General features: G+C 51.0%; 1 protein-coding gene across 1 annotated transcript in view; it reads right to left on the bottom strand.

Annotated features, from left to right (window-relative positions):
- Nucleotides 1–24,781, bottom strand: part of Med27 (mediator complex subunit 27) — a 187,596-nt gene that overhangs the window by 5,213 nt on the left and 157,602 nt on the right. Inside the window, exons 5-6 of the mRNA XM_004640436.2 lie at nt 19,406–19,513; nt 9,964–10,005 (exon numbers count right to left, since the gene is read on the bottom strand). Of these exons, the coding sequence (XP_004640493.1) occupies nt 9,964–10,005; nt 19,406–19,513 (150 nt within the window). The remainder of the gene's footprint in view (nt 1–9,963; nt 10,006–19,405; nt 19,514–24,781) is intronic.

Genomic DNA, 24,781 nt, shown 5'->3' with positions numbered 1-24,781 from the left:
AGAAGAGCTGCCAGTCAAAACAGTCTCCCCAAGTTCCTCAGCCATCCTGTGCGCTAGGAGCAATGACAACCTGCTCCCAAGCTGGGGGCCTGGCTATTTAAGCTGAACCCTGCATGAGGAAGAGACAGATGGGACAGAACAAATCTCAGGAAACAGCTGTCCCAGGTTACCTCACTCGATCCCCACGATGGCCTGACTATCATGAAGGCACCTGCTTTGTCAGGTGACTGCCTGAGCCAAGGAGCAGGGCCCTGTCCACGCCACTGGAACCCACGACTGAGCTCCCGGGCTCTGAACCTCAAGCACAGGGGCTCTGCTGCAGGATTTCGGGGGGGGGGGCAGCCAAGCCCTCTCCTCCTAGGAGAGGGAACCCAAGCCTCCTGACAGCCCCGTTCCCCACGTGGGCCAGCATCCCTCTGCTTTCCTGCCACCTTGACCTGTGCATGGGGGCACAAAGTGCACAGACCCGGACTCCAGGGCCAATGAACCTCCTGCAGTGCTGTGTCAGTCCAGGGTGCATACCTACCTGCCCAGGGAAGGAAAGGGGCGGAGGAGAGCCCAGGCTCTGTTGCCCTCTCCCCTTGCCCAGGGCACAGGCTCAGGTACAGCAGATACCCTCCCGCTCACAGTCAGCCCAGGGCCCTGGTCTCAGGAAACCCAGAGCGAGCCTGCGGTGACACAGCGGCGACACAGAGGACCAGGAGGCAGGGGAGAACAAAGCTCGCAAGCAGGCATTAGCGCCCCCAGAGGGAAGACTGCTGAAGTCTGGGAGGGTGGCCCTGCTGGGCGCCAGGGGGCGGGCACGCCGGCACTGTCTGCAGAAGGGTTCTCCTCGTGCTTTCCCCCATTTCCTTCCTCTACCAACTTGGGGAATGTGACTGGATTTAAATGAAAACACATTAATTCTTGCCAGGGTTTAAGCAGCTCCCGGACTGCACCACTGTGCAGGCACTGTGACTAGAAGGCGGACACACTGCCACTGGGCAGAGCAGCCACACCCATGGGCCAGTGCACGTCACTGCGGCTTCCTGCCACCAGGGGGCGGGACGGGGACCGAGCTCAGCTGGACGACGGCAGCACACAGCCTGATGCCTTCCTCTGCTGAGCTAGGAGAGCTGGGGCCTCCAATGATTACGACTATTCCCTGCAGGATTACTGAACAGGAAAGTGAACTACCCGAGTGTTTAGAAGTTGCTCATTTAAAAGAACAGCCTGGTAGAGACCTGGATTCTGGTTTCCCTGCAGTCAATGCCTACTTGCCAGGGGACAGCAGACTCTTAGAACTGCGATAGAGGGAGTGCTCAGGACAGAAGGGTTTGGTCCCGGGCTGGTCATCCATCGCTGGGAGACCTGGCCCGCCTTCCTCTGCCAGCCTCGTAACAGTATGCTGCAGGCTGACGACGTCTCCACCCCAGCTAGCCCCCATGGAAGACATGCCCCACCTCCTAAAGGTAAACAGGGACAGGCTCTGCCCCCCACTGCCTTGCTGTGGACGCCTCCATGAGGCCCTCAGAGCTTGGGGCAGTGGGCTCAGGAGAGGGAGCAGTGGCCTACGGTTGACGTGGCACAGTGGCTCTGGCCCAGAAGCCCCCCAGCTCAGCAGTCCTCACAAGGCTGCGCAGCACCAGTGAGGGCAGCAAGGCCAGGCAGTCACTACCGGCACTGACCACTGTCCCCACAGACCAGAGAAGTAAAAGGTCACAGGGTGAAGACACTTGAATGTCACACAAGGTCAGCCCAGGAGCCAAGTGCCTTGGGAGGTGCACACTGCCATGGGTGCCGAGCGCAGGTGTGAGGCTGCAGCACTGCCCTGGGGAGGAGCCCCACGTTAGGGAGAAAGGCTAAGAGTACTGCAAGTGCTCACTCCACGAAAATAGGAGCCACCATTCCTTCAAATTAGAATGCTACCAAATGCTGAGTGGTGTTATGGGGTGGAAGGGGTGCTCAGAGAAGCGTCTACTGCAGGGATGAAAGTGCGGTGGAGAAGAAGCAGGGGATTTGGGTTTGATTATGCAGCCCAGACTTTAATCTGGGCCTGGATTTGAGCGCCTCAGGATCAGTAGGCCTCGAGGCCCAAAAAGGAGGTGCTGAGGCCCATAGGGACTGGGGATTTCGGAGATGGGATCAATACCCCTTCCTCTGCTGCTGAAGGAGCCATCTGTACAGCTTAGGCCATGCAGCTCTGGGCCAGGTCCAGAGGCTGTCAGGTGGGAGAGGCAGGGAGACATCTTGCCTTAATCTCAAATCACACCCCTGACCAACTCGTTTGAGAGGCTGAGCACAGTTGGCACAACCGAGGCTTCCATCAGAGAGTGATTATGTTCCTCTTGGGGTGCCGACCCTTTTCCCTAGAGCCCCTGTCAAGATGCTAAGGAAGCCCCTACCCGCACCCCGCGACAAGCTCCCGGGGTGCTGCCTGGCCCCAAGCTGTGTTGCGGCTGCACTTGGCCTAGGGCTTCACACCCTCCCAGCATGGCCCTCTGTGGCGGGCACTAGTGCCCTGAGGCCCTGTCTCCAATTGTTCTCTTTTTCTTTCTCTCTCGAACCCTGGGCAGCCGTGTGGCTCCATACTCTGTGCAAGTGGGCAGGCCGGGGAGGTTGCAGGGTAGGGTTAGGAGTTCTCTGGGTTCCTGGTCACCTTCCACTTCTGCTGGAGGCCTGGCACAAGGCTGAGGTGACTCACAGGAAGGGTCCTTGACATTTCTCTGGATTAAGGAATTAAGACTCATTTAGGTGGGAAGAAAAAAAAGCTCAGCGCTTTCCAGATGGTAAAATGCCAGATTCTGCCACTGGCTGCCAGGAAAGGCCTACCCTGGAGCCACCTGAATTGTGCACCCACTCGGTGTGATGTTATTTCTGCAGGGACTTTTGCAGTGAGAAAAACATCCAGACATCTGGGCCCTGAGAAGACACAAGCAATGCCCCCCACTTCTCCACCAGACTTGGGTGACTGGGAAACAGCAGAGGCTGAGGAACAGTGGGCTGCTGCCACTTCCCCACGCCTGGGTACGGGGTCTAATGAGTGGGACAGAAAAGGGCTTGCTGACAGAGTCAATGGCCACACACAAAGGGAAGGCTGAATTCTGCCTCGTGCAGTGGGATCTGCTGCAGGACCATGGGGTCCAGACTTTAACTCAGGGAATGAGGCGGAGCCCAGAGGTACCTGCTTGCGCTGTGCTTCCTGTCTCGGGGGGGGGGGGGGAGTACCACCTCAGAGGGCTCCAGCCTTCCTGGTAGGCCCTTGTCCACGGTGGCTGAGGCCACCACGTGTGCAACCACCAGCTCTTTGCTGGTGGAGGAAAGGTCTGGGCAGTGCCACTTCCATCTGCAGTGCCCTGGGAAGGGACAGAGCTGTGAAAGGGTGCTGTTGTGTGTCCCCCTTTGGCTGGATTTCCCTTGGGGAAGAGACACCTGCCCGACAAAGGCAAGGGGTGGGTCTGGCATGGTGACCGGGCCCTCGTTCAGTTCACAGAAAGCATTTCAAACCGGACATTTAGAGCTGTGATTCTGAGTTCTGGCTCCCAAGCCCTGTGACACCGACCGCTGAAATGCGTCTACAGCACTTGCTGTAGGCGATGGCAGTGCCAGGCAGTCCTCAACCCTCAGAGCAGGTTTTATCACCCCGTCACAGAACTGCGGCCCTAGCGAGTCTGTGACTGGGCCAGTGCACAGCTGTGACTGCACCTGTTCGGTCATGGGGCAGTGGGAAGAGGGGTGGCCAAGACACGAGAAGGGGCGCTCCAGACAGCAAGAGACCTATGGTCAAACCTGGTCCTAGAGGGATGGCTGGAGGAGACTTTGTAGAAGAGGTTTGCTGCCCACAGCACTGCAAAGAGCCTGCAGGATCCCCACTTCACAGATGCGGACACCAAGGCAAGTTCACCCCCTAGGGAGGAAGTGTGGGCTGGGGTCTTCCCACTAATGACTCTCAGCCTCTTGGGACGACCAGTGTGGGGCCGCAACAGGAGTGAACAGAGGAGGTTCCAGGACAGTGCTGGGTAGCCTGCGCTTGCAGTCTTGCGTGCTGGGCTGGGGGAAGCGGGGTGCAGGTTCGGGTTAAGGAACACAGCTGTGAGGTTCTGAGACAGCCTGTCCTGCAACCATGCAACCCTTGAGGATGTAGCAAGGCACTGTGATGACAAATGACTGCAAATGGCAGAAAGCCATAAACCACTGCGAGGGCAGCTCCAGGTGCCGAGAAAGCCGGCAGGCTGTGTCGGGTCGACGGCCCTCATGAGGAGCTAGCCATGGCCAGAGCTGTGGAGAAAGGAACCAGGCATCCCTAGGGGAAGGGGAATGTCAGTGTCATTCACTAGTGTCACACGGGCCACTGAGGTGCTGGGGAGAGGATCGCAGCAGCCAGTCTAACCTGGGGACCCTTCCAGGCTCACTGTCAGCTGAGGGAAGGGAGGCTCTCCGGGATGACCTGGAAGTTCCCTGCCTCTGCTTCAAAAAATCTTTGTTGCTAGGCCAACGCATGTGTTTTGCACACCGCTCATCAGTGCCCACGGGGCCTGGCAGCTTCTGCGATGCTGCCACTCGCCTTGCACCCGTGAGAGCTGTCCCCGCAGCTCCATCTGCCTGGAAGGCACTGCTGAGCCACGAGGACAGAACAAGGTGATGCACTCCATGTTTTAAAACACCATTCTCTTCCCTCATCAGACAAAGGTCACCAGCTCCCCAAGACAGATGGGTGAGATACTTGCAGGACACGTGGCCATTCCCGATAACCGGGTGAAGGCCTCGAGGTCCTTCCATGTGGGCTGCAGACTGCTTGGTCTTGGAGCCTTTCCTCAACTGCAGCCTTGCCTGGTCTTCAGCTGTGGTGTCTGGGGGGGGCCTGGAGAGGGCATGTCAGGGGCTGCGAGAAGAAACTCTGGAGGTTCGGGTGACCGAGTGAGCTATGAATGGCTACTGCAAAGACGACCACACGCCATGTATCAACTGTTGTGACTCTCCTACCAACCTGCTTTGAAACTGTCTCATTGCAATTTTTTTGTCAATAAAAAAAAAAAAAAAAGATAGAGTGACTATTTCCTGAGATGCCACAGCATGTACTTATGCTCAGGTGGCCAGCGGTACCAGTCCTCTGTGGACTCTCTCGTCAGGACAGTGTCCCCTCAGGGACTTGCACTCAAAAGGCACAGGCGATGGTGGACAGGTACTCGACACAGCCAACCTATCGTCAGGGTCCACCCAATTGTCGGACAGTTCAGTCTTTTAGGGCTGACTCAGTCCCTTCTACTACAAAGTAGCTGGTGGCCACAAGGAAGCATCCCTGATAAAGGGACCAAGGAGTGGCGGTGTCCTGCTGGACATCACCTGGCCATGGCTGAGTACTGCTGCTGCAGGGCCAAGTGGGTCACCTTCCTCTCTGCGACTGTCAGAATAGCAATCGTGGGCCAAGGGCTGGGCTTGCACAGTTGGACGGCTACGCTTTGTCCTCTACGGTCGTATCGTGCGCTGGTGGCTCCAGCTCCGCCCCACTCCCCTGCCTGGGGCAGCCCACTCTGCATCCCCTTCTTCAGCCACCTGCCAGGATTTAATGCAGGAAGCAGCTACAGCCTGGCTCTCATGCCTCCCAAGTTACTGGATGAAAATACACACTGTTTTGAAATGAGGGGGTTAAAGATCAAAACAGTGACTGCCCCTGCAGAGTTTAAATGTCAGAAAAATATGAACACGCTTGGAACCTTTCCTGGCTCTTTGTGATTCTGCCCTTTCAGAGGGTCCCCTATTTCTAAGCCCCATTCTCTGAGTCCACTCTGCTGGAGATCTGCTGGCTATAAAAAGCTTCCTCACCCTAGGACGGAGTGCAAGGCACCTCCGGGGGAGCCTGGTAAATGACAGGCACCTGTTAGTGGCCGCAGCCCCGCAGCAAGTTGTCCCCAGCCTGCTGCCACTTCCCCACGCCTGGGTACAGGGTCTAATGAGTGGGACAGAAAAGGGCTTGCTGACAGAGTCAATGGCCGCACACAAAGGGAAGGCTGAATTCCGCCTCCTGCAGTGGGATTTGCTGCAGGACCACGGGGTCCAGACTTAACTCAGGGAATGAGGCGGAGCCCAGAGGAACCTGCTTGCGCTGTGCTTCCCTCTCCTGCTCATGTTCTAGTGCCCTTCCCCATCTGCTTCCTGTCTCCTGGGGGGGGCCCCTCAGAGGGCTCCAGCCTTCCTGGTAGGCCCCTGTCCACCACGGGTGGGCAGGAAAACTCCTTCCACATGCAGTAGTTGCAATCACATAATGAGTGCTAGAGAAAGGGTGTCCTCGGGGTTCTGCCCCAGAGCCATGCGGGGAGAAGCCTCTCTCTAGTGGTCTCCGGGGACACAGAAGTGGGCACAGCTGTGACACTGGCCATCCCCATCCCTAGGTGATTAGTTCCCGCAGGAGCGATCCCCTTCTAGTGACCACCAGGAGTCTCCTTTGCTATGTCCTGCTACTGTGATACTCTGACCTGCACTACTGGGCCAGGCTGGCCCACCCTGGCCAGGCTGCCTGGCTGGGCGTACACAGGCTGACTATGGTGACAAGAATGTTTACCACTGTTTCTAAATGGAGTTTTCAGGGAAGCACTACAAACAACATCCATTGGCACACCCTAAATTTAAGTGGGTGGACAAGAAGAAAATAGGATTCCGAGAAATAGCTGATCCTACAAAGCAGAGTTTAGGAATGCTGCTGCTTCATCTTTCTCTCACGGCGTGCTCAGCCTGAAGTCCTAACCATCACTGCAGGGCTCAGCAGGCCTTCAGAACATGCAGTGGACAGAGCGGCTACTGTCCTGTGAGGGCCTGGGAGGGGAGCAGAAGGTCTGTGCGTGGCCACCTGCCTGCCTGAGATGAACAGTGAAAACCATATGAGGCATCGATTCCCCATCTTCCACAGGTGAGGAACACAGAGTGCGAATACACCTGCTCCGTGCAACGGGGGCTAGCTAAAAGACGAAGGAGAAGGGGTTGCACTTAATTCTGTCCCACGTTACTCTCAGATATATTCTTTGGCCTGACAACACACAGTGAGTTCAGTTTTAATCAGAGGGCGCCTCCACCTGTTGTCAACCGCAGCTCTTTAGTGCGAGTCGGGAGAAGAGGCCAGGCTAGTGAAACACAGGTAAAGGAATCTCAGGAAGGGCTCTGTGCGAACAGAGACAGCACACTCCTCTGCAGCCGAGGAGACGGTCAGGTGACGCTGCCGCCCTTTCCTGCCTCACGCTGCTATGTAAGCTGCAAGGAAGGGACGGGAAGCCCTCTTCCACCTCAATGGCCAGTCTATACCAAGTTTTAAACAACACTTCTGTGTCTGCAATGCCAAACACAAAGAGCGCAGGGTAGCTAGGATAAAAATACAACACTGTCCTTTTATGCCACACCAAATCTGCATTTCACACATTTGCAATTTTTCTAGTAAACTTGCCTCTTGCATTCAAAACCACTTCATACTAAAAAGAACATTAGACAAATATGCAGATGTGCCAGAGCCCTGCTACGGAGCACTGGCATGGGAACCGGGCCACTGTCCGTCTGAGTCTAGGTTCCGGGCTGGGAGGCCTCGAGCGTCCTGGGCCTTCATGGAACCAGGAGGTAACTCTGCTCTGTTACAGAGGGCATGGCAATAAAAGCTGGGCGGAGGGAAAACCTACACCTGTTTAATGTCCCTCACTACTCCTGCCAAAAGACACTGATCATGAGCCATGTTCAAGCACCAACAGCGCGAAGAAGGCCAGGGCTTTAGTCGGCCTAAAGCTTTAGGCTCTGAGCACTGTGTGAGTGAGGGAATGCGAAGCTATGGCGGCTTACATAAGCCCCACGTGCAGATGTCACGCCTGGCATGTCAGCCCAGCGGGGGCAGCTGAGGGGCTCTGCCTTTCGGCTGTAGCCTGAGGAGTGTGCTATGTCCCCAGGGTGCACCTAAGGAGCTTCGCGGGGAAAGGGGTGTCGGAAGAGGCAGGACGAGAACGCTGCTCGCTGACCTTTTCATCTTGGAGTGGCTTTGAGTTCTGAAACATGGCTGTGATGCACAGCCCTACACCCCCTGCCAACCTCCCCCGGACAGTCACTACCACTGGCGACCAGGCCCCCGCTGTGCAGCTGTCGCTGGTGTTTCCCGAGCATCTTCCCCTGCTTCAGGGCCCCGGCCTGGGCCGTGCTGTGAGGAGACCTGCACTTCTAGCGCTTATGCGCCAAGCTTCCCTAATGTGTGCCTTTCAGCCCCAAGTGGCTCCTGTTGTGCCTCTGTCCTTTGCTGTCCCTGCCACTAGAGGGGGACACAGAGCAGCTGCGACAGGGGCAAGGCAGCCTCTGGGAGGTGAGTGCTGCAGACAGTGGGGCAGATGCCTCACACATGGAATGCACCAAACGCCAAGGAACTGGTCACTGTAAGGAGTTAATGTATGTGAGTTTCACTCTATTAAAGAAAAAGCCCTAGCTTGCAAGCAGGTGCAGGGCCGGCCCTGTCCCTGGGATGCACTGAGATGGCAATTGAGACTAGGTGTGGTGGCAAGCCTGTAATCCCAGCTCTTGGGAGGCTGTAAACAGGTGGGTCACTACAAGTCTGATCTAGTAGTGAGATTCTGCATACCCTGTAGACCCCTCCCTAAAATACCAAAAAAAAAAAAAAAAAAAAAAAAGCCCCAGGCTTCCTGCACACCTGAGTGGGGGACCAACCAGGGCCAAGAGCCCCAAATCCCATACCTCCTCTGCAGGAAGCTTCCTAGTGGTTTCTTACTGAACTGACAAGAGAAGCCAAGGTCAGTGCCGGGCGTAGCAGCCCTCACCTGACCTGGGCTGTGGGACCAGCTCCTGTCCTCACCACGATGGCTCCACCACACAGTGTCCTCAGAGGCCTGACCCACCACAGTTGCAAAGACACAATAATCTGGGCTGCAGGCCCAGGCCGCCGGAAGCCCACCTCTGCCCTGTTGTGCGCCCCATCAAGGCTCCTGACCACCTGAAGCAGCAGCCCCTGCTGAGCTTGGCACAGCGCCTGTAACTGCCTGCCTTCCTTGTGTCTCATTTTCCTGTGTCCCTGGCACCTGGCACAGTGCCTGACGCATGGCTGAGGGGGCTCTGTAAGGAGCTGCAGCGAGCTTGATGGGGGACTTGGGTACCCTATTACCTGGAGTATTGGGGAAGAGCAGAGGCAGCCTAGAAACACGGCTGCTGCCTGAGGGAGCCACTCTAATCACAGGGCTCAAACTGGCTGGGGCAGGGACCCTTACTATCAAGAGCTGGGAAAATGCATTTCTCTTTAAGTGTTTCCTGACATTCCCCTCCAGTGTTCCTGGGGAAGCCGACAGCCAAACTAGCTATCACCTCCAGGCCTAAAGCTGCGGCCGGGAAGGCCCCTGGGCTCTGAGAACCCCACTCACAGCTGAGTTGGGCGTGCAGTAGCTCTAAAGCCTAGGGTTCTCTTAACTACGTAAAGGCTGATCACAACCAGGTTTAGCTACATAGCACCCTGAGCGTCGCCTGGGCAAGTATCATTTTAACCAATTGATTCTTACCACTTCTGTATTTTTTCCTGCTGTCTTTTAAAAATTAATGAAAAAACCACATTTTTTGGTCATCTCATATTTAAATAATTCGACCAGTAAGTGGTTAAGTACAAGTTACACAGAGTAAAATTTACCCTTGTAGGGAAGTAGTCCTCTTAAAATTTTGACCGACATGCACGGTGTGCCATTTCACCCAGGATTAAGACCCAGAACAATGCCATCTCCCCAGAGGGGTTTCTCACGGCCCTTTAGGGTCAATCCCTTGCTCCCACCCCCAGGAAGCCACCGATCCGATTTCTTTTCTTAAGCTTTTACTTTTTCCAGAATGTCATATAAATGGAACCCGTAAAATAAGCAAATTTTTAGGTTGGGCTTTTTCTACTTTTTAGTCTCTAATCTGAGACCAATATTTAGTCCCCCATTTCTCATTTTCCTAATGACTCATGAGTAAGAAACAGAAAGTAAAACTTACCTTCTGGAATACTTGATAGTTGGACTTGGACCATATGTCAAGCTGTGGGCAACAGGCAAGCACCATTAGCAGCAGTTTCAGAATGCGGACTTCCAGCATGACACTAACTCCAGTTACTCTCATCACACCTGAGAAAGGGAAAACCCTCCTAACACAACAGGACTTTGGGGCTGAAAGATCTCAAATGCCCTGCAGGTGTGTAAGGGACTGAAGTGACAGGCTATGGTGAAGTCACCTCAGGGCACTAGCTCCTTCCAGACCCCTCTGGTACTCTTCTGTTTTCTGGCTACTGGGAATTGAACTCAGTGCCTTGTGCTTGCCAGGCGGGCACTGCGCTGCTGAGTTACATCCCTGCCTCCACTCTGGCGCTTTTCTAACCTTGAACCCTACTGCATCTCCAACTCAGTGTACCAAGCCAATCCTGCCCCAGGACCTCCGCGTTTCTGGTGTTCTTCATGTTTTTCTCACAAGCCCTCTTGTGATGATTTCTATACTTGCTGCAGGCTCAAGGTCACCTTATCAGAGAGCTAATTCCTAGTTAACCTATCTAATAAATACTATTCTCAGTCCCTGTTGTCTGCCCTTTACACTTTCAAAACTTACAAGTTTCTTTTTTTTTTATTTGAGAGAGAGAGAGAGAGAGAGAGAGAGAGAGAGAGAGAGAGAGAGAGAGAGAGAGAGAGAGCGAGAGTTGTGTGTGGCCAGCTCAGCCCACCAGGGGGCGGGGCTGGCTGGCATGTGGTGCTGGGGGATTGAACCGCGGTCCCTGATGCTTTGCTAAGCTTGTTCTAAGTAGGGGCTTTAGACCACTGAGCCATCTCTCCAGCCCCACAAGTTTCTTAACATGTAAGACTGCCTTAAGTATGATTTTTTACTACCTGATGTGCCCAGGAAGGGGCTCAGTGAGGGCTACCCTGGGGCCTGGGTGTGGGACCCGGCACACAGCGGGCACCTGGTCCATGCCAGGTCCTGCACATGTACTCCTAATCCCCCAAACATGCAGATGTGGCTGCTGCAGGAGCAGCTTTACTTTCTGGATGGTGAGGCAAAGGCCCCGAGCACGACACGGCCCAAGGTTACCTGGAGCTTCTCTTGAGGCTTCCTTTGGTGGTGCTCACACTGGGCTGGGATCAGAAGCATGGCGGGGAGGGGTTCTGCTTTTAAATATGGATGTCCTGATCCTTGCCCTGGAGTCTGCCATGAATGAGATCTGTAGTGGGCCCAAAAGCCTGTTCTTGTTTTTTTGCTGCATTCTCAGGTACCTGGACACCTGGTTGGCCTAAGATGAACTGTGGGCAGGGCTCAGGGAAGCCCAGTCTAGTCCCCTTTGGCCACTCTTGGCCGCACACAGTGAACTTGGTGGCTCGTTTTTTTTTTTTTTCCCCCTTTTGAAAGACCAAGTCTCACTATATAGTCCAGGCTGGGCTTGAACTTGCTGTGTTGTAGAGGCCAGCCTCACACTTGCAGTGATCCTCCTGCCTCAGTCTCCAGAGCACTGAAATTACAGGTGTGCGCTACCACACCTAGACTTCCCAACAGCTCATTCCAACCCAAATCATTTTGGTTTCCTCTGTTCGCACTGCCTTCTCACAGCTTCAAGGGCTCAGAACCAATCTCATGCGGCAAGAGCAGCAGCACCACCAGGACAGGCCTGGGCCGCACTCAGGACATGATTAAATGAGGGGCCCTCAGCGCATCCCTGAGGTGCTGAAGAGTGGCCTTTAATATACCAGGTCACGAGCTGAACAAATTGAAACACCCAGTGAATGGGTCTCCTGGAACTGGCCTGTGGGGTTGGCCAGTGGTCAAGGCAGAACCGGAGATGGGAGTGCGTGGGCCTGGATGCTGCGTTATTGATTTGGAGTTGCAGGGAGCTGGAGGAGCCACTGCGGGAGCCTCTTCTGAGAAGACAGGAAGTGAAGAGCTGCATTTGACCTGGACGCAGAGCTCTGCTTCTATTCTGGGGAGGACATCAGAAGGAGGCGGGCCATGCCCAGCGCACATCCAGTTCTCCTGGCTGCTTCCTGCTCACTTCTGGTCTCCTGCGATTCTCACCATGTGTGTGTGCGTGCATGTGCGTAAAGCAGACGCCCTTCCTACTTCACTGAAGAGCGCGCCAGCAAGGGGATGGCAATCTTAGCTGCTGCCCCACCCCTTCCAACTAATGGACAAGCATGACAATTTAAAAAATCTCCAAGCATCACAGTCTTAATTTGACAGGTTAACAACTTGGAGGAAAAGTGACAAAGACAATTCTGAAGGAGACCTCCAAAGAAAGATGTGAGATTCATTTCCTGTGTCATCAATTCCGTAAAAGAAAACTCCTGGTGGCGGGTCATACTGGAGAGAAAAGGCCAGGTTCGGGTCACTTTTTCAGTGCAGCAGTTTAGCCCAGCCAGGGTTTAACAAATGCAGCATTTACAGAGTATTCAGGGACTGCAGGGTGAATAAGAATGACTTCTCCATCTTTTAGTTCTCCCAAAATCATTGTCAAGATGACAGGGAGATGCCAAAGATTTTAAATCTAAATCTCAGGAAGAGTAACTGCAATGTCTGAACTTGGAACTGACACAGCTCTCCTCACGCATTAAGCCCACAGCTGTGCCTTGTGAAATCCTCGTTACCCCCTCCTCTCACATCACACCAGGGCAGACTGAGCTACAAACAGCCACAAAATGACAGCAAAGAAGACTCTGCATGCACTGCAAGTTTACAGCTTTTACTCTAAAACCTTTACGTATCTATAAGATGTTTTAGGGTTTTTTTTTTTTTTTTTTTTTTTTTGTACTGGGAATAGTATAAGATGTTTTAATAAAAAAAATCTAGAGGGAAATACACACAGGTTTAATTAAGAGACGGCTTCTCAGCTAAGCGTGGATTCGCAGAACAGACCATGCTTATTCAAAGCCAGGGTGTTGCTCTTTTTGGAAGGAGGCTTAAAATATGACTCAGGACCCTAGGGACTGCTCTACCATCTGTGACGAGGGCTGGTGGACAGTATGGTCTATTTACCTGGTGCACAGGGCTGGAAAAGGGATCTGATAACAATGGGCCCTCCTTTTGCTGGGAGCACACAGCAGGTGGTTTATGCTTTATTTTCTGCTAGATTTATGCCAAAGAAAGCTATTTAAATGAGCATCCTGAAGTCAATGCCCAGCTTCTCCTTCAGGCCAGGAAGATCTTCTGATATTCATTTCAGGAGCCAGGAAGGATCTGAGTGAATGTTTATTAGCTCCAGCTCATTTGCTGCAAAAGCGGGCATGGCTACCAGTTTTTTTGCTGGCTACGATATGCAAGGAAGGAGCATTCTGGGAGCCGCAAGCTTCCTCATGTCAGGGAATAAATGCCATTCCCCTCAGGATGCACGAGAACCAGCATCTTAAGGTGGGAACCGGGGCTCTTCTCAGGGGAAGCACAATGAACACGCAGACGACCAAGCACTTCAGCAGACACACCTCTCCTGGGACAAACCCTACAATGTCAACTGACCTCTCGAAGCAACCAGCAAAAATAGTGACAAGTCAAATTTCTGCACCGCAAAGAACACTCAGGGTGGTCTGACACCAACAGCAAGGTCACCCTAGCTTTGCCAGTGATCCCTATCACCATGTCACAACTGCTCAGGGCAGATGGCATTACTGACGGCTGTTTTTGGCCTGTACTCCACCCAAGTTATCCTGTTATATCTCCCAGCTGAGGATGATGACATCGTCTCCAATACACAGATGAGGAAACTGAGGCCCAGAGAAATGAAGTAAGCTGCCCACTGTCACATCTGTGGTGGAGAATTTGAAAACAGATCTGTGTCCAGAGGTGGGGGGAAGAGGCTGCTTTTGGAGGAGACACTGGCTTACAGCGCCCTCTGCATGCTCCTTGGCTCAGCTCGTGGGTGGGGGCTCAGCACTACAAATCTGCTTTGAGGTCTGCTGCTGTGATAACTACTGCTGCTAAAATTCACTTAGCAGTACACGGACATGCTGGCAGGTCCTTAGATAGTTATCAATTCTTTATTTCATTTCAAAAAATGGTACATATGCTGACTTTTAAATGATTTAGAATGGATACTTCTAAACAGAATTCATAAGCCACCAGGAGTTTCAACTTTGTTAAGAGTTTTGCCTCAAAAGGTGAGGCGTGGGGCAGTCTGGGCGAGGGCCAGCCCGGGCAGCGGTGACGGATTCTCCACAGCTGCTCAAGATTCCCAAACCACAAACTTCGGTGTGGTCATCTTCCTCCGCCTGTCTGCACCCCAGAGAGGAAAAGTGCGAACAAGCTGCACGGAGGAACGCCGAGTTGTGGGTCTATTATTCTGAAACTTTTCACTTTCAATCAGGACATGCATTTGTTACTAAAAAACTGCTGAAAGCACAATTTCAAGGCATCCTCTGCATAGGAATTAAACTGGATTCCCTTTCCTTGCTTTCACCCTTCTTCCCAGAAATAACAAGAGGCCATTTTTCTGAAGGTCGTCTGAACAATTTCAAAGGCTATAACAAATCAAAATGTTCCCTGCATCTAATATCAAACGGGGCTGATGCCAACACTTATTAGAGAAATCAGATTCAAGCTTCTCCCAGCCCCCTCGACCCAAACACACACACACCCCCAGCTTTGAAGTGGGAAGAATACGGGATCAGAAATTACCCTGGAGACAGCTCAGGCTGTCTTTGAAGGTCTCCTTTGATACCACCATTTCTTTGCTGCTCTTACGCTTGGAGGCTAAAAGCTGCCCTTTTTTTTTTTTTTTTATTGATATGGGGTAATTAATGAAGCTATAGCATTAACATAACCTAAATCCCCTAATAAGATAAATTCAACCGAGACACTTGTCTTTTTCAGTTCAGTCTGACTGGTATAAAACAGGACAATGGCCAGGCACTCCTCTAGCCTTGCCTTTTAACATGCTGAGTCACGGCTCTTACTCCCTGATAACAATGAATAGCGGTTGGTAAGTCTGAACAGCATTTTTATTTTTTTGAGACCAATCAGGCTACTGGTGTTTGGTATCAAAAATATTTATCACAAGTAGAGACATGGCATCAGGGTAGTGGTTGTTACTGCAAAGTGATAGCCTTGCTGGAAGGACTCTGATGGGAAAAGCCCCACTGGGTCTAGAAACAGGGTGGCAATGGGCTGCTCCGGGAGCGACGGGGATAATGAGACCTTTCAGAACGCGCGGGCGGACTGGGCTGCTCAGGGTGCGGTGGGCAGAGAACCACACGGGAGGCGGCGCTGGGGGCTGCATGCAGGGGAAGGCAGGACACGCCTCCCCACTGAGCTGGCCCAAGGCTCAGGCTCTGAAAGAGCAAAACTGCAAGTAGCAATCTGTTCCTGTAGACCACACCTAAGTTCTACTGGCAAGATCCACCAACGTTACAGCTACACGGGATGCACCAGACACCTCATGCTCCGAGTGCGCTAGTGCCTATACAGGTGTAAATATACAGACATGCATACAGCAAGTCCAGTGTTTAGAGAACAGTACTGGCGGCATCTCTGTGTTGTATTTTTATCACTTGTAATGTATTCTGAACAAGAGGGAGTAATCAATGGGCCACAGTGAGGCTGGGAGGGGCGGTCATCTGCCAGCTTCTCCACCAGATGTGGCCTAGGATCGCAGAGGGGCGGTCTCACGGCCTCGCCATTTCCAGTCCTAAGGTCCCTGCTTTGCATGTGGGTCTGTGTATGCACTGTAAAAGGGGACAAGAAGATTCCTGTCCCACTGTGATAGCCAGCTTCCTGTTGCTGGGATCAATGTACCTGATGCAACTAAAAAGTAAGACAGGCTTGCTGTGGCTTACAGTTTTAGGGGCTTCAATCCATGGCTGGCCAGCCTCAAAGCAGGAGTATTGCAGTAGAAGGGTGTGGCGGGGCGAAGCTGCTCAGTTTAAGGTGGCTGGAAAGCTGAGCAGAGCGCCAGTGCCAGAGAACAGAGGGCCAGGGGTCAGACAGGGCACACGGGCACGCCTCCACAACACGCCCAAGCAGACCTGGAATGGGTTCTACCCTCGTCCATGGTGGATCCCAAGCCAGCCAAGCAGACAATCAAGATTAAAGGGCATCCCCACTGTACATCTCCTGTCAGCTGTAACTGAATCTAGATTACCAAACACATCCATTTTCCTTCTCATGAGCAAGGAGATCATACTACTCTCTTACGAGGGCAGCATATGTAGGAGCCTGTGTCTCCTTTATTCTTGGATTTATTCACACCTACAACACTTGTTGTTTCTTTTGAATGCCTCCCTCTTCCCTACATCTCCAGGCTCTTCTTCTACCTCTTTTTAAAAAAATTCTGAGACAGAGTCTTGCCAAACTGCTTTGGCTGGGCTTGAACTTGCCATCCTCCTGCCTCCGAGCCCCAGAGCGCTGGGATGACAGGCAGGAGCCACTATGCCTTCCCCTTCGCATTTCTGACTCTCTATGCTCCATTCTAGCTGTACACTTTCACACCTCAAGTTGGCTACATCGTCTTCCTTTCCCATGTAGAACTGGATTCTACTACATTCTGGCCACTAAGGCACATCATTTCTTAAGGACACAGCACAGTCACAGGGTCTGTGTGGCTGTACACAGACACATTACTCTTTAGGACTAAGTCTCCTTGCCTACACTGGATGGCACGAGAGCACTAGGACTCAACAGCCAGTGCAGGCAAGGTCTGGATAGTGCAGTGGCTCCCAGGCCCATAGCTATTAGCATGGCTAGAACTTACATTACCTGCAAAATGGACATGTAAATAAACAACCATGATGTAAAGATTCTAGGGCTGGCCAAACATTTCCAGATCCCACAGCTGAGCTAGCAACGAGGATGGCACTTAGCACTGCGAGTGGCAGCACACCTGAGCCGGCCATCTGCAGAGCCCATGCAGGCCAGGACTGTGCTTAGGCTGGGAGGGGTGGGGAAAACAGGGAGGGTGGGAAGACAGACGGGGAGGACAGGCGACCACCCCAGGGCAAGGGCCAAATGTGTGCACTCGTGCGCCATGTCCTGGAGCTGCGGGTGGGTGGCAACCAAGGCTGGAAAGTGGATGAGATGTATGTAAAGAATGAAGTGGATGAGGGGCCGGTGAGATAGGTCAGCGGACTAAAGTGCCTGCTTAGGCAAGCTTAGACAAGCGCAAGGACCAAGGTTCGATTGCCATGCTAGCCCTGTCCCTCAGGGTAGGCTGAGATGGCCAGAGTCTGAGCATGGGGGTGCATGCCTGCAATCCCAGCGCCAGGGAGGCTGAAAGCAGGAGGATCACCATGAGTTCGGGCTGCATAGTGAGACCCTGTAACAACCAAATACATTAAAAAAAAAAAAAAAAGAAAAAAAGAAAAAAAAAAAGAAGTGGATGAGGTCAGAAAGGAAGGCAGGGCCAAATCATGAGGCACCTCCATGCCTTGCAAAGGAGCTGGGGTTTTATTCTAAAGCCAGAGCTCTTGGAAGTGTGTCTCAGAATGTCAATGTCATAATACGCTCTAAGAATAAAGGAGAAAAGAAATAGAAGAACTGAGCGACCAAGTAAGTTATGAAAGTACTGCACACTGTGTTCTTCTTAAGAGAGTCATAAGGGAGATAAGGAGACCAAGGGCTCTAGGAATCTTACAGTAAAGAAACTGAGCTTTAGAGCTCAGAGGTGGAGCTCACCCCGCACAGGCGAGGCTCCAGGTTTGATCCCTAGCGCGGGGTCTGATCACAGACCCATCAGGGCCAGCCTTTTACTTTCCTACCTTCCTCCTCTGGTCAGCGGGAGGTGGAGACGAGCGGGAGAAGTGTGCACACAGCACGTGTTTAGGGGCCGCTCTGGAAGCCGAGGGGGCACGCTTATTGGGACAGCAGTAAACTGGAAATGTGTGAGAGGGAGCAGTCAGTGTAGAGATCATGGGATCCTTGAGGTAGAAGGCGTGGAGGACAGGAGGGGCCAGTGTGAGGCAGCTTAACAGGAGGATGGCCCTGTATGCAGGGCGGACATGGGGGGTATGGGGAGGAAGACTGGGGAACTCAGGTGTCCACGTACCCTGTGTGAGCGGAGAGGGTCAAGGGGAGTGAGTGGAGGGAGAGAGCACCCCGGGAACCTGAGGGTCAAATGGGGCTTGATTCATTCTAGTGCTGCTTCTTTGCTTATCTGCCAGGCTGCAAGGTGCTAGGTACCTTGTGTATATTATTTTGGACATGTTCAGTGGAGAACAGTCAGGTCAACACGATGTTGAGGGTACCTGAGAGCAGGGAAAATCTGCCCTCCCTCATGGCTAAGCGTGTGCTGCTGCACTGCATCCCGACTTTTGGACTTTCGGCATGGTCCTCACTACACCCTTGCTCTAGGCTGCTCTTATCCTCCCAGTTCCCTCCCACGTCCTTGTTAGCCACATAATTCACACCAGGTGTGACCTGGAGGCGAGCTGAGGGGAACAGCACTCAGTGTGTCCATCGGCAGAATGGACCCTCCGGAGCTGCGCTGCGGTCAGGGCGCACATGCAGGCCTTGCCGTGCACTTTACTCTCTACGCCTGCTCACGGGCAGCTGGGTTATCAGAGAAGAACAAGGAAGTCTCCTTCCAGCAAATGACACCATCCTTGAAGTGAGTGCAGTCAGCACTCATGTGGGGGGGGGGGGAATGGGTGACTTGTCGGCCACACTGGTCTTACCACATCACCAGTTGTGCCCGTTGGACATGCGTGTGTGCAGCCATGCGCCACCTGGCATGGAGAGCAACGTCCTCACCATGGTGTGGCCACTGGATGGTGAGTGTGAGTTTGGCAAACTTCCAAATGCTAAGGAGATTCAGGAGGGAGGCGGAGGGCTGGGCCGCGACCGGGAGAATGGGGGTGGGTCTCGGGAAGGGCGCTCATCACCCTTGGGAGCACGCACGAATGAAGGCTGTCAGCTCCCATTAGCATCCTCCGATGCACTCTGCGGCACCAGATGGAGAGTGTGTGGCCGAAGGAAGCCACACCACTGAACTTTCCACGAAGCAGATCACCCGTGGAAGGAGCCTGTCTGCTTAGAGTGCAGCATTCGGTGTGTGGGCTGAGCATCTACGACTTCCTGGAGCTGTCTGCCAGTTTCATGGGAAAAAAGTGTCACTGGGTCACGCAAATGAACTAGTTTTCCTTACGGTTCTAGGAAAGGGAGAGCACTGAACTCTGGGCTACAGATGTGCTGGTGGACTCGGGAAAAAATCCATTTCCTCAGAAGACATGTTTAATGAGGCAACTAGGGTCTAAGGTGATAAATTAGAAATTCAACTAAGGGCATCAGGCTGAGAGGAAAACGCAGAACCTTGATGAAAAAATGCAAGCAGAGAGGATGAATATTTTCTCTTAAAGCGTTCATCTTTGTACTGACAAATCTGTTTGCAGATCGTTTTAGTTATGATTGCTAGTTTTTAATGTCATTCATCGGGGACCATTTATTCTGGGATACAGGAAAAAGACAAGGTCTCTAGAAGGCTTACCTTGCCATCTTCTGTGTAGACATTTTCATTATAGCCCTTTACGATCGTTCGATCAATGAACAGGCTCCGCATGACGACAATCACTTTCAATACCTTCCCCAAAGTCACCTGTTGGAACACGAAGCACGAACGTGAGTGCTCAGACTTGAACATGGAACCGTGCCACTGGGCAGGGCTGGACGGGGAGGAGAGGCCTGCCGGTCCGCCTCCTTTGGGCAGCCGCAGCGGCCGTGCGCAGGTAAGTGTCAGCACTGTTACCTGCCCTGTGACTGCTATGCATGCTGTGGGCCCCAACTCATCAAGCACTCAGTACCACTTTAGACTCCTGGCTCACGCGTTCTAGAAGTTTCACGAACATCTGCTATCTGATGTACGAAGCACCCGCCCTGCAGGCTGCTACCCCAGGTTGTCTTTGTCAAAGCTGAGATCTCACGGGTCTCAAGCCTAGGACTAGCGAGCACATCCACTGGCACACTGTCCCAGTCCCGCTTACACTCATGGACTACATTGAGTACTACACAGAGAGTAAAAGCAGGCACCAAGTACTCCTGGTTGAGTTACCTATTTATAGGAGCTGGCAAAAAATGGAGGAGCAATACAAAAATAAAGTCTGAAGATAAAAGAAAAGTAGCTGAATTTTAACTCCAGAAAAGAAATACGATCCTAGAAATATATTTAAGTGCTTTTACTATCTTAGAAGCGCATATTACATATTTTAAAAACACCTAAGAAAGTGCAGTTCCATACATGCCAGGGACACAGGAGCTGCGGAGCAGGCACTGCGCCAACAGGGGAAGTGCGCTGCCCTTCAGGACTCCGGCAGCTGCTCAGTGCGCTGGAAGCCTGTGCTTGCCACGAGGCCAGCCCAGCCCACGACCAACACCACGGGCACGGCGCCGGGCTGTCCCGATGAGGCTGGACACTGCAGATCTGGGTGTGCGAAGGCCCTCTGGGTTGGAGTAAGGCAAAAGCGTCAGCCCCACACAGCATCCTGATCCTTTGAGGCCAACCCGATGCCACTTTCTGGAGGTGGCACCTTTACCCATCCCTCCATACTCCATACTTCCCCATTCCCACAGCTTTCCAACTGACTGACCCCATCGAGCGCCTTCCTGCTTCCTTGACTAGTCCCGGGTACCAGTGAACACCCCAACATCGGGGTCCTTCAATGGTGTAGGTGCTGGGTTGATGTCTCTAGCTTTATATGCCTAAAGAAGTATAGAATATAAGGATGGTAAGAAAAGATATGTCCAACAAAGGCCTTCTATCTAGTGAACATACTCTTAAGTGAAATAAATCAGACCTGCCTGGGCAAAAATTGTATTGTCTCCTTAGTGTGAGAACCTGAAAGAGAAAAAATGGAATCTGAAGGGTACAACAGATACTGAGAAAAGGGAATGAACTTATTCAAAAGAGTTACTGAGTTGAGGAGACGCTGGAGAGGGAGTGAGGGAAGAGATTTTTCTATGTATGTAAGCAGGACGGTTTGGACAACTGAACCGTGCGTGTCTCCTGGTCTACAGAAAGGAGCAGTTAACACTGTGTCTTGTCTCCTTTTTTCAGTTGTTTGTATTTGTCTCTCTATCTTTTGTTTTTGTGGTACTGGGGATCTTACTGAGTTATCTCCCCGGCCCCTGTATTTTTCTCTTCTAAATATCTTATACATTTCTTTCACTTTTTCTTTCTTCTTCAAATTTTACATGCATGTATCTATCTGGTAATATGAATAACTGGTTGGAAGACAACACTATGTATTACAACAAGTACTATGAAATTCCTATTACTTTGTTAAGTGAAATTCGGCATCACTTGTAAATTTTTCTTTTTAAATTCTAATTTGTACTCTTTTAAAAAATTATATATTTAGTACAAGGTGCATAGGATCTCACCACATAGACAGGACTCGTAGTGATCCTCCTTTTTTCAGCCTCCCAAGTGCTGGGATTACAGGTGTGTGCCACTATGCCCTGTCTTAATCACCATCTCAGCACACCCTGGGAGCAGGGCAGACATGGTATGTTGGGGATTGAACCCCAATCCCTGCACCTGCCCAAGCAGGCACTTTAGTTCACTGAACTATATGGCCAGCCCAAATTTTTTTTTTTAAAAAGAAAGGTTATGATACATTTGTTTACATTTAAGAGAAAGTTAAGCCCAAAGTGGTGAAATGTACCTGTAATTCCAGCATTTAAGAGGCAGAGGTAGGAGGACTGCAAGTTCAAGTTCTACCTGGGCAATTTAGCAAAACCCTGACTCAAAATGAGAAACAAAAAGGAATAGAGATGTGGCAGAGAGTGCCACTGGATTCAATCCCCAGTACTACCAGTACCATCCCCACATACTCCAAGGAGAGGGAGGCAACATATGCTCAGAAATGTATCTTATTTTGGTGGGTCCTTTTTGTGTAACTGAGAAGCACAACTTAAGGATGCCAGTAAGCCCTAACAGTACTATTAAAAAGTCTGCCATTATTCAAAAGCAGCTTACTAGAAGGGAAAGCAGGACAGAGGGAGAGCGACAGAGTCACAGTGTTATAATAACAAGCATGGAAAGCAATCCTGTCTCCCCTGTTGGAGCAGAGGAGCCCATACCGCCTCCTGGGAGGCCCATTCCCAACTGCCTGCTGCAACTGTCTTTGCTAAGGAGCACAGGTAACTAAGCAACTGCTTTCTGAAGACAACAAAATTAACTCATAAACTGCCTTAGCTATTTCTTAAGATGCATTTCAGAAACATTAAAGACAGCAGAAATTTTGTGTTAAAGACATTTTTAAAGTGAATCCTGGTATTTTAAAATTAATACTTAAAAAGTTAAAAATCTCTATTATGCAAAAATCTAAAATTAGAGGTTGTGCCAACCAGGGAGGGATGGACATACCCATTTCTCTCTTCCTCCTAACCCCCAATAATGGAACACCAACTTAGTGCTTAACACCCGTTCATTACAGAAGATTTAAAAACAGACCAGCGCCAATGACACAGTCCAGGGCATGTCGTGTACCTAGTCTACCCGCAACACTGGGCAGCGGTTGTCCTGCTTGCTGTTGCCTCCACCTCCTTCTCCCTTCCTTTGCTGCTCTGAAAACAATTCACAGCCTTGGAATCACCTCCCTGGAAATACATCTCCAAGACCAGGGCTCTAAAACCCGAAGAGCCTACCTGGGACTGCCCTCAAGGCTGAGCAGCAGGGAGCCTCCAACAGCATCGAACGGGCGAGCAGAGCCCACCTTTCCAAGTCTATTCAATTATTCAACTCTACTTTTAAAATGTGCAGTGGGGCCGGCCAGGTAGCTCAGCAGGTTAAAGCACCTGCTCAGGCAGACACAGGGGCCAGAGTTCGATCCCCAGCCTGCTGTGCCAGCCCCGCCCCAGGAGCGTACTGAGACAGTGACTGAGACTGGGTGTGGTGGTGCGCATCTGTAATCCCAGTGCTTGGGAGCCTGAAAACAGGAGGATCACTACGAGTCCGATTTGTGTAGTGAGATCCTGTACGAAACACACACATACACACACACACACACACACAAAAGGAAAGAAACAAAAGAAAGAAATGTGCAGTATCAGGACACACACACGGCACACAGAGGCGCCAGGGGACACCACTCCTAAGTCTCTCTGAGCTGTCTCCCTCCCCACCCTTTTAAAAAATCTTAAAGAGAGAAAAACCCCCAAAATTTCAAAACAAGGGCCAGGGAGATGGCTCAGTGGAATAAGTGCTTTCCCGGCAAGTGCAAGGGCCTGAGTTCCATCCCCGGTTCTGCCAAAAAAAAAGGTACAAAGATATTATATATATTAAAAAAATTCAGAACAAGATAATAGAAGGGTCCTAATGGTTAATACACTGCACAGTGATCTCCAAATTAGTTCAGTACATGGTAGAGGCATTTAATTATGTAAATATGAGCACAAATCTTTCTTTTCAATGAACTAAGAGAAATCAGTATCACTATCACACATGATACACATATGACAGTAGTGTACTACGAATTCTCCTTTCTTTTCTCCATTTCTCCATCCCAGTTTCTTTCCTTTTGAAGTTTCTTCTGATTTTACAGCATCTACTGTACTTTATGAATCTTACCTTTCCGTTTTTCACATGACAGAGACAACGTCTACACATGTGTGGCTGGTTTATTTCACTTATGAATATAGTCTCGAGTTGCATTCATTTACCTATAAAAGCCTCCCGTTTATCCTTCTTTTTTTAAAATTTTTTAATTTTTTTAAAATTTATTTGTGTGTGTGTGTGTGTGTGTGGGGCCAGCTCAGCCCACCAGGGGGCAGGGCTGACTGGCATGTGGTGCTGGGGGATTGAACCGCGGTCCCTGTGCTTTGCTTAGCTTGTTCTAGGTAGGTGCTTTAGACCACTGAGCCATCTCACCAGCCCCCCGTTTATCCTTCTTAATGGCTGAGTAGTATTTAACTGCATAAAAGACTTACAAAAAAAATCCATTCCTTGGTTGATGGGTATCTGGATTGTTTCCCAAGATCTCGTTATGACAAACTGTGCTGCTATAAACATGGGTGCAAATGTATCACTGTAGCACAATGTCTTTAATTCTTCTGGGAAGATACCAGAAGGGCAATATCTGGGCCAAATGGGACCTCCAATCCCAGTTTTCTGAGGAATTGTCACATTTATTTCCACAGGGGTTGGACCAGTCTACACTCCTACCAACAGTGTGAAAGGTTCCTTTTCCTCCATGGCTCCTCCGGCATCTGTTATTGATTGATTTCTTTACAATAGCCGTTCTTCCCGAGGTGAGATGAAATTTCAGTGTTGTTTTAATTTTCATCTCTGGAATGACCAGGGAGGTTCAATGTTTTTTGCTGTATTTATTTGCTGTTTGTAATTCTTCATCTGAGAAATGTATATTCATCTCAGATCTACATTTTTGGATTGCATCTTTAAATTTGGGAGATTTGATTTTTTGGGGGGGAAAGTACTGGGAATCAAACTCAGGCCCTGGCACTTGCCAGGCAAGTTCTGTGCCACTGAGCTATATCCCCAGCCTTTTTTGAGTTCTTCATATGTTCTCGATAGTAATCCTCTGTCTGAGGAATAGATGGCAAACACTTTTTCCTACATTGTGGGATGTCTCTTCACTCTGCTGGTGGTTTCTTTTGCTGTGTAAAAGCTTTTTAGTAAGATGATATCCCAGTTGTTGATTCTTTGTGATAGTTTCTGTCTGATTAGGGTTTTCTTCATAAAGTCTTTGCTTACACCAATGTCGTTAAGAGTTTTGCCTATTCTTTCAGCAGATTTAATGTTTCTGTTTTAATATTTATATCTCTGATTCATTTCAAATTTGGTTTAGCGCATGGTGAAAGATATGGGTCCAATTTTAATCTCTGGTATATGCAGAGCCAGTTTTTT

This window comes from Octodon degus, unplaced genomic scaffold, assembly GCF_000260255.1.
Source record: "Octodon degus isolate 3935 unplaced genomic scaffold, OctDeg1.0 scaffold00123, whole genome shotgun sequence".
In the NCBI taxonomy this organism is placed as follows: Eukaryota; Metazoa; Chordata; class Mammalia; order Rodentia; family Octodontidae; genus Octodon; species Octodon degus.
This window is presented reverse-complemented; position numbering and strand designations above follow the sequence as displayed.